The sequence below is a fragment of the Merops nubicus genome, unplaced genomic scaffold (genome assembly GCF_000691845.1).
Source record: "Merops nubicus isolate BGI_N331 unplaced genomic scaffold, ASM69184v1 scaffold6, whole genome shotgun sequence".
Classification (NCBI taxonomy): domain Eukaryota; kingdom Metazoa; phylum Chordata; class Aves; order Coraciiformes; family Meropidae; genus Merops; species Merops nubicus.
Genome location: NW_008614082.1, coordinates 15642 through 30137, shown reverse-complemented (window position 1 = coordinate 30137; position 14496 = coordinate 15642). Strand labels below are relative to the sequence as shown.

General features: G+C 47.2%; 1 protein-coding gene across 1 annotated transcript in view; it reads left to right on the top strand.

The window, feature by feature from the left end:
* Window positions 1-1319: 1319 nt before the first annotated feature.
* Window positions 1320-14496, top strand: part of WDR16 (WD repeat domain 16) — a gene marked incomplete at its 5' end in the record, with an annotated part of 19291 nt that continues 6114 nt past the window's right edge. The window contains 7 exons of the mRNA XM_008942070.1: window positions 1320-1519; window positions 2242-2378; window positions 3002-3130; window positions 4056-4155; window positions 4543-4659; window positions 11475-11575; window positions 12962-13132. Of these exons, the coding sequence (XP_008940318.1) occupies window positions 1320-1519; window positions 2242-2378; window positions 3002-3130; window positions 4056-4155; window positions 4543-4659; window positions 11475-11575; window positions 12962-13132 (955 nt within the window). The remainder of the gene's footprint in view (window positions 1520-2241; window positions 2379-3001; window positions 3131-4055; window positions 4156-4542; window positions 4660-11474; window positions 11576-12961; window positions 13133-14496) is intronic.

Below are 14496 nucleotides of genomic sequence, written 5' to 3'. Positions count from 1 at the left end.
TGCGGCGTGGGGCACTGTGGGGGCAGCTGTGGGTCACAGATTGCCGGCAGCCAGGCTGAGGACAGGGCAGGACACCACGGGGGCAGGTGTGGGGCAGCCGTGGGTCTAGGCCAGGCCTTGGTGCTATGGGGTGGGCCGGAAGCTGCGTGGAGTCTCTCCTCCCTCGTGCCAAGTGAAGAGCAGGAAAAGGTTGGCAGAATAGTGGGAGTTTTCATATTTTTTTTCTAATTACCCAACTTAGTAAAATTTAATTTCAAAATAAAACGGGCTCAGGTTGCACAAAATACTCTTGTAAACACTCTGGTGACCCAAGGGTAGGGAGTAGGCACCAGGGCTTCTCCAGGCAACTACCTTCTTGGGTCATTTGTGGCTTTGTAGCTTTTTTGAGGCAGGTCATGGTGACATGGCCTCCCAAAATCAGCAGGGGCTCCTGGAGGACCTTCTTTGCTGAAGTTTTCAGCCATCTGGGCAGGTTCAGTCTCCTGGTAGCCGTGGGAAGCACAGTGTGGTCCAAAATGTGTAGAAGTGTTCGACAGGGTTGTTCTGCTGAACAGTTTTGGGGGGAACTGGAAATCTCTTGGTTTTGGCCTCCTGGTGAAATAAACTGTGGGGAAGAAGCAAGTTCCCCTCAGGGAGTGTGATAGGTAAGGCCACCAACGTGGAGATGTTGGGGAGGGCTCAGCGTGCTCCTGAACTGTGAGCTCCAGGCAGGAGAGGAGAATTTGTCCACAGCCTTCGGGACTGTTAACATGTCAATGTATTAATACTCAGCACTGGGGAAGCCACAGCTTGAGTGCTGGGGCCAGTTTTGGGCACCGCAGTACAACAAAGACATTGAAGTGCTTGAGTGGGTCCAGAGAAGGGCAACGAAGCTGGTGAAGGGTCTGGGGAACATGGCTTGTGAGGAGCTGCTGAGGGACCTGGGGGTGTTTAGTCTGGAGAAGAGGAGGCTGAGGGGAGACTTGGCTCTTGACAGCTCCTTGAAAGGAGGTTGGAGTGAGATGGGGGTTGGTCTCTTCTCACAAGCAACCAGTGATATGACGAGAGGAAATGGGCTTAAGTTGCACCAAGGGAAGTTTAGGTTGGATATTAGGAAGAATTTCTTTCCTGCCAGAGTGGTGAGGTGTTGTACCAGGCTGCCCAGGGAGGTGCTGGAGTCACCATCCCTGGAGTTGTTCAGAAACATGGATTTTTTGAACATGGGGCCATTGTTTAGTGGTCATGGTAGTGTTGGACTTGATGATCTTGGAGGTCTTTTCCAACCGTAATGGCTCTATGAGTCTAACAGCCAACAGACCCTTCACTCCTTTCTCTTGCAGGACACGTGCCCTGTGGCCTCATCTGCCACCCTGATAAGGAGCACGTGCTCTATCCCCTGGGTTGTACCGTGGTCATTCAGGAGCTGGACAGTAAGAAGCAGGCTTTCTTGCATGGCCACACCAACAATGTCTCCTGTGTTGTCCTGTCCAGGGACGGGGTGTTCGTGGCTTCGGGAGAAGTCACTTCCATGAGCTTCAAGGTGGGTGATGCTCCACTTTTGACTGCGTAATGCTGACCATGGAAACTGGAGCTCTGGAAACACCTTTTGTTTTTGTTTTTGTTTTTTTTTTTCTTTTGTTGGGAAACAAATGCCTGCAGTGGGAGGGTGTTGCGGAGAATGGGAATTGTGGCAAGTCCACTGCTCGATGTTCCTTGATGGTTTTGGAAAGTATTAAGCCTTCCTCCAAGGACTGGAATAACTAGGTGGAGAGTTCTCTTAATTCCAGTCCTTTTTATCCAAAATGTTGTGTGCCTGTGGCAGCCTAAATCTCATTAGACATTAATAAGTGCATGGTGTTGTATTTAAAGTGGTACACGAGTTCCAGACCTGCTTAGGGCTTTCAAAAACTCTTGACAGCTACCTACGTGGATTTTTCAGCCTGAAAAGTTCTTTATTGCTTAATTTTTCCTTGTTTGAAAAGACCCTGAGACACCTGGAAGGAACTAAGTGTTAGTGCTTCCAGTATTTTAAAATCTGAGTCAAATACCATTGTCTTGGGATAAATGTGATTCTGAAATGAAGCTTCTCAACCAGTAAGGTGGCACAGAGCTTCCTACAGCACCCAGTGGGAAGTGTTTCTGTACCAGTGGAGCCCTGGGCCGGTTAGCAGCTGAGCCTGGGCTGGGCTGCTCCCCAGAGCTTGGTGGCTCTGAGGTTGGCTCTGGTGCTCCGGCTCTGACCCCTCCCGCTCTGTGCCTCAGGCAGACATCATCCTGTGGGATTTCCAGGGGAAGGAGCTGCTTACTCGGCTGTCCCTTCACAAGGGTCGGGTCGCAGGACTCGCGTTTTCTCCCCACAACCTGTACCTCGTGTCGCTGGGAGGCCAGGATGATGGCAGGTAACGAGTTCTGCTTCTCAGCACCCGATTCCCGGCACGCTGTGGGGCGTCGGGGAGCGCTCCTGGGGAGCACTCACTCCTCCTGCTGCCCAGCTCTGTCCCCTGCTGACATCCCTCCTCCTCGGTGATCCAGCTCTGTCCCGTGGGAAGCCAGGCAGGTGCCATGGGCCGAGCGGGGGCTTTGGGAACGATGAAGGGAGCAGCTGGTCCTTAAGCTGGAGCCATCACCTGGAAACCTTGTGGAGCCTGTACAGTTCGCTGGCTTACCACACTGCCCTGGGGAAGTTAAATTTCACTGAGGGCATTGACATACAGATGAGTAAGAGTGGCATCAAAAGTAATTTTAAATCAGATTTTACGACTGGCTTAAGAAATGGTTTGAGTCTTGCTCAGCAGAAGGCACCTGACAAACACACTTAGCCCCACTGTGGGAGCAGGGTGTGTAAACGGCAATTCCCTGCCTCTGGGATAATGCTTTCCCCGGATGAAATATCCACAGAGTGACTGCTCTTGTGCATCCCGGTGGGAACAGACTGCGGGGAAAATAGCTTTTTACTGCTTTGTGAGTCGTTCATGTTCAGGCAGTGCCACAGAGCCGCTCACGGCCTGTCCTTCTCCCGCAGCGTGGCGGTGTGGGACGTGGCCCAGCGCCAGGCTGTCTGCGGGAGCCCGGCCTCGCCACGCAGCGCCGGCTACACCGCCCTGCTGGCCTGCTCCGCCCACAGGGACGAGCTCTTTGTCACCGCCGGCAGGTAAGGGCCCTGCTTCCTTCTAAAGGGTCTTTGCTTAAACCGAAGCTCGGGAGGGACTCGGGGACATCCAGCAGCTTGGCTTTTGAAGGCGCTTCTCCGTGTTGTGCGTGTAACAGTCCGTTCTCAAAGCAGCACACGGGGACTCACGTGCGTCACTCCTGTTCCTGATAGCAGGCTTTTCTCCTCAGCTTTCCCACACAGTGTTTAAAGCATTTAGTTGCCAGTGTTTTCACAAAAAAACAGTCAGTGAGTGGCTCTGAATGATGATTAATGTAGAAACAACGATATCTGGCAGGTCATTGGATCATCTCCTGCCCTTGCCTGATGTGATGTAAAATAGGTCAGTCACTGGCTTGTAACAAAAGTTGGTACAAAAATTGCCACATTTTGCATGGCTTTGAGGCAGCCTGATATTTCAATATGCTGAGGACCTGCTCCTCCCTTTCAGCCAGGGAAGGCTCTGGATGCTCTTGCCCCCAGCTGTACTTCCAAGTGCTGGGCTTTGTAGTTTTAAAACTTTAAAATGTAAGGGTAACTGTGTGTAAAGATTTTGTTTTGGCTCCTGTATTGTCAGTTAACTTGTTCTAGATAATAATGGCAAGGTGTCCCATACTGTTTGTTTCCTAGCCGAGGAACTGAGATTCCTACAGGGCTTGTCTCTGGGAATTGAATTGTCCTCCATCATCCTTGTATATGCTTTTGCTAAACTTTTTAAGATTTTTGATTTATCTGGAAAAAGTTACTTTAAAAGACAGTGGAAGAGACAGAGAGACTTACTTCTGGCCTTTCTAATATTGTTCTTTTCCTCCTTATTAAAATTTAAAAATAATGTGGCCTTGTAAAGGATTTTTTGTTCTTCTAGTAGTGAAAAAAATGGGACGTTTCTACATATATGGATTTGGTCCCACCATATTTGTTCTTACAGCGGGACCATCCGCATGTGGGAACTGGATCTGGCAAAAAGGAAAATCCACCCGACCGAATGCCAGACAGGGAAACTGAAGAGAGTCTTCACCTGCATTAAGGTGAGTGGCAGACAAAATGATTTGGCCGAACTGGGAAACTACAGCCTAGAGAACGCCCGCAAAGTTTCATGGTAATGCCAGAAATGCCAATTCCAGCTGCGTGGTGGCAGTGGAGTTTGGAAGCGTCAGCTCGTGGCAGATGATCTCGCACAGTTTCTTTATCCTGGGAAAGAATGTTATGAATGCTTCTGAGAAGCCGCATGTATTTTAGTCACAGGCTCTAGCACACAGAGAATCAAAATATTGCCTGGATTTGGGTAGAAGATATCTTGCCTTCAGCAGTTATGGATCTTTGAGTGTGACGAGATGAAAACATTGGCTGCATCCCTCAGATGCGTCTCGCTCTCCAGACCACAATGTCTTTTTCTTTTTTGTGCTTTCCTGTAGATGACAGATGATGGTAATGATTTTTATGTTGGCACATCAAGTGGTGATGTTCTGAAACTGAATATGAACACCAAGCTGATGACTGGCTATGGGCCCCAGAAGGAGAATTTTGCCTTGGTGAGTAGCACAATGACTTGAATTTTTTCCTTACCCTTCTCTTTGTTGGTAACTGAAAGTAGAGCAGCCTCCAGCAGGACCGTTACACAGCTGACTCACAGACTAACCCTTTTTCTGTGCTGTCAGCTCTTTGTCAGTGTCTCAGTCTTGATCCTGAAGTCCGACACCATTAGCTTGGGTTTGTTCTGTTCACTTTGGCTCAGAATTTGGGTTTTACCTGCATCTTATGTGTCATCCCACAGATTCTCTTACACTAAATCTGGTATAAGTCATAAAAGTGAAAAATAGGCATAAAAATGGAGTAGTTCCTGAGCTGGGTTGTTTTTTTTTAGGAGGGCATTAGCTGGAGGGAGTCAGAGGACATCCCTAGGAAGACTGGTAGAAGTGCTTATTGGAAAGGCTTTCCCACACTCACCACTATAACATGCTATATCCAGAGCTTACACATTGATTAAATTGTCTGGGCTGAAATTTTCCAGGGCCACTGTTTGCCACAGGAAGAGTGTTTTGGAAAAACTTCAAAACACTGCCATTGCTCTGAAAAAAAATCCCAACCCTCTAGATTTTATGTTTGTTCCCCACACCGTTCCTCCCCCTTCCTTTTGGGAGGTTGTTTTACGGAGATTCCAATTCTGCCACTGACAAGGCAGAAGTCTTAGGGAAAATAATACTAAAAGTAATACTATTAAAGAGTTTATTGTAACACATACGTGCAATTGGAACAAAACAAGATTGCACAGGGTACATTGAATCTATTGCTTTTTAGCTTTTGAGTGCTTGACTTCATAACCCCAAAGGTGATTTAACTGCACTTCTTTTGTCTATAATTGGGACTCATGAGTCTTGGTGTGAGGATCCTCTCCCAAATAAGGAGTTTTTGGGCTTTCATTGTACCAGAATTCTGCACGCAGGGAGCTGTGATGATAAACGATCAGCACAGCTAGCACACTGGCTCTGGGTTTCTCTTTTATTTGTCGCTGTAAAAGATTTCTTGTAGCTTCTCAGGTTATACCCCGTGGAACACAGGATACCTGAGGAATTCAAACAGTTCCCTGAAAAACTTCCTTGCATAAGGTTGAATGTGTTCCCTGATTCTGTTAGCCATGAAAATCAGTGAGCAACAAGGGAAGCGATGCTGATGGAAGTGCCAAACGTACTGAGGGATGCCATGGGGCAGCTGTCCTACAAAGAAGCAGGTCTGGTTTGAGAGCAAACACAAGGCTAACAACAGCTCTAGGAAAAATTCAGCATTAAATCCCCAAGAAAAAGCTACTCTGGGCTTGTTTCTCCAAACCTTCTGAAATGTGCTTATACCAACAAACCACACTCCTGCCTATTCAGAATGTTTCAGAATCCCAGCATGGTGGGGGTTGAAAGGGACCTCTGGAGATCATCTTGTCCAACTCCCCTGCTCCAGCAGCGTTACCCAGAGCGGGGTGCCAGGGGAAGTTTAGGTTGGGCCTGAGGAACAATTTCTTTCCCCAAAGGATTTTCCAGGCCTGTCTCAGGCTGCCCAGGGCAGTGGTGGAGTCCCCATCCCTGGAGGGTTTTCCAAGCTGTGGAAATGTGGTGCTGAGGGATGTGGGTTAGTGGGGACCTGGCAATGCTGGGTGAACGACTGGACTCCATGATTTTAAAGGTCTCTTCCAACCAGAAGGATTCTATGATTCTAAAGCCAGACCACAGTCTAGTAAATACTGTGAGGGATTTTATCATAAGGTGAATCCATAGGAACCACAGTTTGTGGCAGAGACCTCTGGAGCAGCATGAGGTGCAGCTGACATAGGAGTCTTCTGCAGCTTCTGGGAGTGAAAAGCTGAACAAACCCAGGACCGCTGACTGTGCAGGAGACTGACAAGATGCTAGGGAGAAGAGCAGGTCCAGAAGTGGATCTTGTCAGAGCTGCGTGCTGGCTGTGAGGATGAGACCAGAGCTGGCAGGCATTAATCTGACCTAAACTTTGGTTCATTTGTGTTGTTGTAAAGTGTGGAAGCTACTCAAGATTGTCACTGGTTATTATGGGAGGAGGGAGAGAAAGGAGACATTCATACTGGAGGGAAATAAGCAGTCCCTCCAGTCTCCTCCTTTACCCTGTTGCTTGAAAGAGACACTTCTGTTCAAAGACAGGCTCTTCAGTCAGACACGGGCTCAACCCTCACCCCTCCTCTTCTTTCTTCCTTCCTCCTGCTCTCTTCTCTCGCTCTTACCTGTGCAGGTTCCCAGTGCCCAAAACGGGAAGTTCCTCATGGGAAACCTGTGTTGCTGCAGTCAGAAGGTACTGGGATATTTTTGTCTCCAGCTGCTCTGAGATCCACCTTCATACTTTTCATTTCTCCCTTCCTAGCTCCATGCAGTAGTTCTCTTGCCACCCACCCATTGCACATCTCCACAGACAAATAATACCTTGTCACTGGACTGTCAACACGCCTTCTCTGAACACACGTAGGACCCAGTGTTTTCTTGCAGAAATTTCCAGTTTTAGCATGGCCTTCAGTGCCAGGAGAAGTGTTTTGCAGGTGTTTTTTCAAGTCAAAACCACAGCATTTATCAAAACAAAAATATTTGTGTTCGTGTTTCTATGCAGTGTAATAAATCACATCGCTAACCCCGGGAGAAGCTGCTGATTTTTGTTGTTCCCCCCTGCAGAGCTGTGTGTGTTTCACAAGACACCTTTTACCTCCTTCTTGAAAATGTGCCGTGTCTCAGGACTTGGAACCAAAGTTCTCACCTCTCTCACCGGGCGAGGCACAGCTTGCTTCCACAGCCAGCCAGGCTGTTTCAAGGCAGGGATGAAGCTCTGAAGCATGGCTTCTGGGACATGCCCTTCCTCTCCTGCCTGGGCATTTCCCCACTCCCCAGCAGGGATGTTGGCCCTGCAGCCTCCAGAGTTGGAACCGGCCCAGCCTCCCTCCCCATGGGATCGTTTGCATCACTTTGTTGCATTGCTGTCTGAAAAGATCTGTGTTCTTGAACAAATGTTATCCTGTGGCTCTGAAAACCTTGTTCAGTAGGGAATGATGAGCCAGTGAGGTACCATGACTCACAGAATCCCAGCACGGTGGGGTTGGAAGGGACCTCTGGAGATCATCTCATCCAACTCCCCTGCTCCAGCAGGTCACCCACAGCAGGGCGCCCTGGGTGGTGTCCAGGTGGGTTTGGAATCTCTCCAGAGAAGGAGACTCCACAGCCTCTCTGGGCAGCCTGCTCCAGCATCCTCACAGCCAAGAGGTTTCTCCTTCCTGTTCAGATGGAACCTCCTGGGTTCCAGTTTGTTCCTGTTGCCCCTTGTCCTGTTGCTGGTCACCACTGACAAGAGTCTGGCCCCAGCCTCTTACCCCCCAGGGGCCCTTTAGCTCTTGCTCAGCATTAATGAGATCCCCTCTGAGTCTTCTCTTCTCCAGGCTTATCAGCCCCAGGGCTCTCAGCCCTTCCTGGAACCCGCAGCCACCCCACCACGAGCAGAGCTTTAAATAAAGAATTTAGATGCTGCTTGGGTGGGGAGATATTTATTGAAAATAATTTTAGTGAATCCTAAAGGACCTTTGCCTTCAGATATATAAGAATGTCTTTATTATGTAGACAGGATCTGAAGATTTCTTTGTTTCTGTTTTGAAGAGGAGTGGCAGAATAGTTCACTGGTATGATAAGGCAACTTGTTTTCCATCTACATGGAATTAAGTTTCAGTGGATTTCTATGATGTCTGTAAATACTGGTATAAACAACAAAATTTATTTTTATCCCCATCACAGTCCTGAGGAGCTGTAAGCTACCTGTTCAGGTGCACAGTGGGATGTAAACTGCAAATGCATTTTCAGCAATAGTGATTTCCAATGTGAAAAAATAAAATATTTCAAGGAGGTGCACTGGAAATTGCTCACAGGGTGCTGAAGACCTTGGCAAGAGATGAGAATGGGACAGAGAGCAAGTGTCCCTGCGGGGAAGGGAATGGGCAGGCTGGGTTTGCACTCCTGATTTTTATTTATAATCATACTTCAAAGCAGTGGTTTCTTTTCATAAGTAATAAATAAAGAATGGTGATATTTTTAACCTCCTACATTACGCCCTGCATTTCATCTACAAGAGGTCTGGTAGGATCTGAAACAGAGTCTTCATTGCAGGTTCATTAAGGTGAACTTCTTGAGCCCGTGATTAACAAGTGCAACTTAGAAAGCTCTTTACTTGTGGTGAGTCAAAGAGCAGACTGGACAAGAAAGGAGCACAATTATCAAGTTAAGGTTGAAATCAAACTGATGATTGGAGAGCCTGGCAATGAATCCTGGCCACTTTAAGGTGGCTTTTTTTTCTGTCTTAATAATACCCACATCCCTCTCAAATTGAAGAACTGAAGAGAATACCATGGAAAAATCAAAGCAGTCTTGGCAGTGCTGCAAAAATTCTAATTTGCTAGCAAGCAGCAGGGAGCTGTAATCAGATAAACTACATAGTCAGAGGTTTGATTTCTAATGCCGCCGCCTGCCCTAATGCTAAACCCAAAGGGCGTGTGAGGTGGAAGCCTTCTACAAGAAAAACTGCAAAACAGTAGATCAAAAGACAGCTGATGGGCCTGTGATAACACAGGACTCGCCAGATGCTGCCAACACCTCATACAAAATTTTTTAAACCATTGTTCAGAAACAGTTCTGCTTGTGGATCATGTTTCTAATTAAAAAGAATCCCTTTGTTCTCATGCTTTTGCTAAGAATGTTTGCCTGAAACCTGGCCTCCTGCCCACTGGTGTTGTGATAGCATGGCAGAAAATCCTCTCTGGAGGTTGTGTGCTTCACAGGGATCAGGCCTGATATTGCAGGAGACTGGATGTGCTGCTGGCGGAGACGGACTAAGGAAGAAATCCTGTGCAATTAAATTACACTTCAGGATTTGTTTTTTCTGTTTTTTTTCCCCTGCAATCCACATTTACTGGACTGTGAAGTTAAATAGTCCTTCCACTGATGCGTGGGTGGGTGTGAGGCTGATCGGAATGCCAGCGCTGGAATGCCCAGTTACAGATATGGTGGTTTATTTTTTTTCTTCAAAAAGTATAAGCAAGACTTTAAAACCAATTTGGTGGGATAATTGAACCAAAGTAATGTTTCCAATTTCATCAGACCTTCTCTGTGGCTTTTGCAACATCCTTTCCAGGTCTAAATAGCTCAAATGTCCATTTTCTTTCCTCTTCTTTCTTCACTTTCTCTCTCGCCTTCCTTAGGGCTTCGGCCCTTTCCACACAGGAGATCAACACTTTCTGGCTTTCATTATTTTGAACACTCTGCAAGTGTTTAATCCTAAAATTTTACTGGGGTTAGTCCAAATTAATGCTTGAAAAGACCAGGAATGTTGGGTGGTGCTGCTCCAATGACAAACTTTATCGTGAAGTGCTGACACTTGCATTTGTTCAAAAATCACAAGCCAGACACAGGACAGTGATTTCTTCCTAAAGAATAAACATGGAATTATTCCCATTTGCCTGTTGGTGATTATTTTCTGAGAATTCACTTCTTCAGGCTTTCACAACACCAAATGCTAGAGGAGTTTTCTTTTCCCAGTAAAAAACTCCACCGAACAGAAACTGTTGTTTTCACATAACGACTCTGTGAGCTCGGGCTGAAAGGCAAAAAAAATGGTAATATTGTAAAACTGCTGGTGCTATCACAACAGTTGGCAGTGCTGCTTATTAACCTGGGTAGTGGGAAATGTTGCTGGAGTCTATTGCAACTTAAAATGTCAAACTCAACAGACTGTCACAAGTCACGGGGAGCCTGGAGCTGCCACCAGCTGGCCCGTGCCTCTCGTACGCGCTTGCTTCGTGACAGAGCTTCGCTTTCAGGCCAAGTTCTGATGGTATAAAGCTCCTCTATTTCCTTGGGTTTTTTTCTTTCCGTTTCACTCATGTTCTTCTTAGCTCCTAGGGATAGTTTTCGTGAGTAAGAATAGCAGGATGTAACCCCACAGAAGTAGTTTCACCCGTCTTGCAGCTTATTTTGGGGTCTCTCATGTTTTCAAGAAGTTAATCTGTTGTCTTGCTTATAGAAGAGTAATACTACTTCACAGGTAAGAGACCTGAAGCAGAGACTGACTTTTCTTACACTTCAAATTTTTGTGGCATGGCTTAGGACTGGTTTTGTTTGTCTGCTGATTTTCTTTGGGTTTTTTTTTTAGTGTACTATGGTACTTTATCCACAGAAACCCCTCTCTTCTTTTTCTAATGGCTGACGTTCTGTTGATCTACTCATCTTAGTAAACAGCAGAAACCCGTGTTGATGGTGGGCTGACTCATTTTCAAAGATTTTCTGTGACAAACGTGTTTTGTTACTAATAGGTGGGAGATGGGATTGCATCTTTCAGACAGGAAGAGAGGCCTGGGACACAGAAGATCCATCCTAAAAGCTGTAGGAAAGGACGCTTAGCCTGAGTTTTATCCCCATGTTTTCCTGTCTGACAGATGAAGAACCAGTGGAAGGAAAAGTGGAAGCACTAATACAAAATGTGTATATTGTTTGCTGGAAGGAGGTAGGAATTTGTAGGCTCCTATGTGGCTCCAGCTGCTCTGAAGAATCCATGATGATGCTTTTTACTTGCTCCTCATACTGTAGTAGTTCATAAATACCTGTAATTAATAACTCTCTTCTTCCTTCTTCCTCTAGAGAGTCACTCTTTAGCCTACATCAGTCAAAGAATACTGATAAAGCCACATTTGAGTGACACAAGCACAGCCACTGGGAGTGTGGAGGAGTCTCCGTTGTGCTACTCAGCGTGGCTGCAGCAGTAAAGAGTCTCTGCTTCCATCCAATTGTGTTTTAATCCTGTTTTCTCCTAGGGAGTCACAGCTTTGCTTCTGCTGAAGACAGGAGATTTAATAGTAGGCAGTGGAAAAGGGATTGTAGCTCTCTGTAAAGGCTCCAACTACAAAGTAATGAAGTGAGTTCATAGGTGGGAGAATGGGGAGGGTGGACGTGACACATCCCCCAAAGGGTCACAGTATGAGAGATGGTCATTTCTACAGGAAGGCATAATCCAAATAAATCTCAGTTTTTCAGTCCTGCAGACAAAATAAACAGCATGGTTCCAGCCTAATGGTGTCGAAGCAGACTGAAAATGACAGGACGTGTTAGCCCAGCCGTGAATTGCCCTACTCATCCTTCATCTTCAGTGACCAGTGCTCCCTTTCAGGCATCAGGAGTCAGATCCTAAATTGATGCCAAGTGAGATGGGGCTGCTGGAGTCAGTCAAATGCTGCTTCTTTATGTCAGCTGAGGAGGAGTAGTGTTTGCGTCTGAAAAGGGGATTGCTGGAGGACATGGCGTGGTAAAGGAGAGCTCTGCTGTTTTGCAGGCACGTGTCTGGAAGTGCTGCAGCACTTGCAAGGCTTTTTTTCTGTGTACAAAATAGAAAGCTGCAGGCGTCTTTTCCCCATAGGTGATCTGAATATTGGCCTTGCAGCTGTTTGTTTTGCATTGTTTGAGTAGCCAGCTTCAGCATGCAGATCTGGAAGCTTAGCTTTGTACCATCGAAACTATTCCCAGAAGATCTAACCTGTCTGGAAAGATTCTTGAATATCGGATATTTAAGAGCACTTGAGCACAAATATCAACAAAGATGCAGTCACCTTTGGCCCTGGTCCAGAACACTAAGTCTTAAAGCTCTGCCTGTGCAAGCCCCAGCAGAGAAAGAAGGGGTGGGACAGGCAAGATCATAGAATCATAGAATGGTTTGGGTTGGAAGGGACCTTAAAGATCATCCAGTTCCAACCCCCTGCCATGGGCAGGGACACCTCTCACTAGAGCAGGTTGCCTAAAGCCCTGTCCAGCCTGGTCTTGAACACCTCCATTGATGGAGCATCCACAGCTTCCCTGGGCAACCTGTGCCAGTGTCTCACCACCCTCACAGTGAAGAACTTCTTCCTAATTTCTAATCTAAATCCCCCCTCTTCCAGTTTGAAGCCATTACCCCTTCACCCTATCACTAGAAGCCCTTGTAAAAAGTCCCTCCCCAGCTTCCTTGTAGGCCCCCTTCAGATACTGGCAGCCACCAGGAGATCTCCCTGGAGCCTTCTCCTCTCTAGGCTGAACAAGCTCAACTCTCTCAGCCTGGCCTCATAGGAGAGGTATGATCATATAAAGTATTAACCTGTGACTGGGAATGAAATCTTAGTCCTGACCACATTCTTGCATGTTGATACCACACCCCAGTATGGAGCTTTTTGGGGAAGCAGGGAAGTCAAGACTAAAGTCAGGGGAGAAGGGAAGCAGAAAAATAAGTACCTTGAGGCCAAGGTCAGGCCAAAGCTCTGCTTTCTCTTAACAGGAGTATTCAAGTCCAAGGTGCTGTCACTTCCCTGACGCACAGAGGTCAGGGGCACCAGTTCTTTGTGGGGACAAACAATGTCCAGATTTATCGTGTGCTCCACGCTGACTTCAGAGGGGGGCTGGTTGCTGCCTGCCACAACGAAGCCGTCCACGACATCGTTTTTCCTGTGTGAGTATAACAGGCTGGGGTGCTCTTGGCTGGAGAAGCAGTTTGGGTAAGGTCGGGGATACCTGCGCAAACACCTTTCAACCCACAGGGACCTGAAGCCTGCTGACATCCTCACAGGATGATTTATACTGTTACCTACCAGGGAAATGCAAGATTGGAGGCAAGTGGCTACTTGAAAGCAGAAGGCAGCAGTTCAGTTTGAGAGTTAGACAGATCACTGATCTACAGAAAGAATTCTAAATAAAAAGCCTGGGGTTATTTCTGTTTGAGCAACAGCAGCGATCACAGCCTCCCCTTTTCACTAGGGTTGGTGCTGTGAGACTTGGGCCTCAGTCTGCCAGCAACGTGAGTCCTGAAAGTGTTTTTGTGAACCCTGGTGCAGCTAGAGCTTGTAGAGGCATCTGCTGAAACCTCACCAACAGCTGATCAAAGAGGCTTTTGGGGTTTCTTGACCTCATTTATGATTTCATGTTTGACAGCATGAAATATTGTGAAATATCAGGTGTATGAAGAAGAGCATGGCCAGCAGGTTGCAAGAGGTTCTCCTCCCCTCTACTCTGCCCTGGTGAGGTCACCTCTGTAGTATCGTGTCCACTGCTGGGCTCCCCAGTTCAAGAGGGACAGGGAACTACTGGAGAGAGTCCACTGGAAGCTGCAAAGCTGCTGAGGGGTCTGGAGCATCTCTGTGCTGTGGAAAATCTGAGAGCCCTGGGGCTGGTCAGCCTGGAGAAGAGAAGCCTCAGAGGGGATCTGATCAATGCTGAGCAAGAGCTAAAGGGCCCCTGGGGGGCAAGAGGCTGGAGCCAGACTCTTGTCAGTGGTGCCCAGTGACAGGACAAGGGGCAACGGGCACAAACTGGAACCCAGGAGGTTCCACCTGAACAGGAGGAAAAAAATTCTTGTGAAGATGCCTGAGCCTGGCCCAGGCTGCCCAGAGAGGTTGTGGAGTCTCCTTCTCTGGAGGAATTCCAAACCCACCTGCACACTATCCTGGGCACCCTACTGTGGGTGAACTGTTGGAGCAGGGGGGTTGGATCTCCAGAGGTCCCTTCCAACCCCTATATGCTGGAGTATGGTTTGTTATATTAAATTCTAGGCTTGTGACAAGAGTTGCTGGTTACACTAGTGTCTCTTCTGCTTTTGTCTCGTGAACAGAGGGAAAATGTTCCCTTTTCCTGTACTGTAGGATCATGACACTTTATTTGGAAGAAAACCCCTGACACTGAATCAGTTGTTTTCTCTCAAATAGAGAATGGGAGTTTGATCCCAATTAAGGGTTTTATTTTTGGCATGTTGTTCTTGCATTGCTTCTTGACATGGCACAAAGGATGAAATCTTACCAAGGTCCAATGAAGGGCACAATG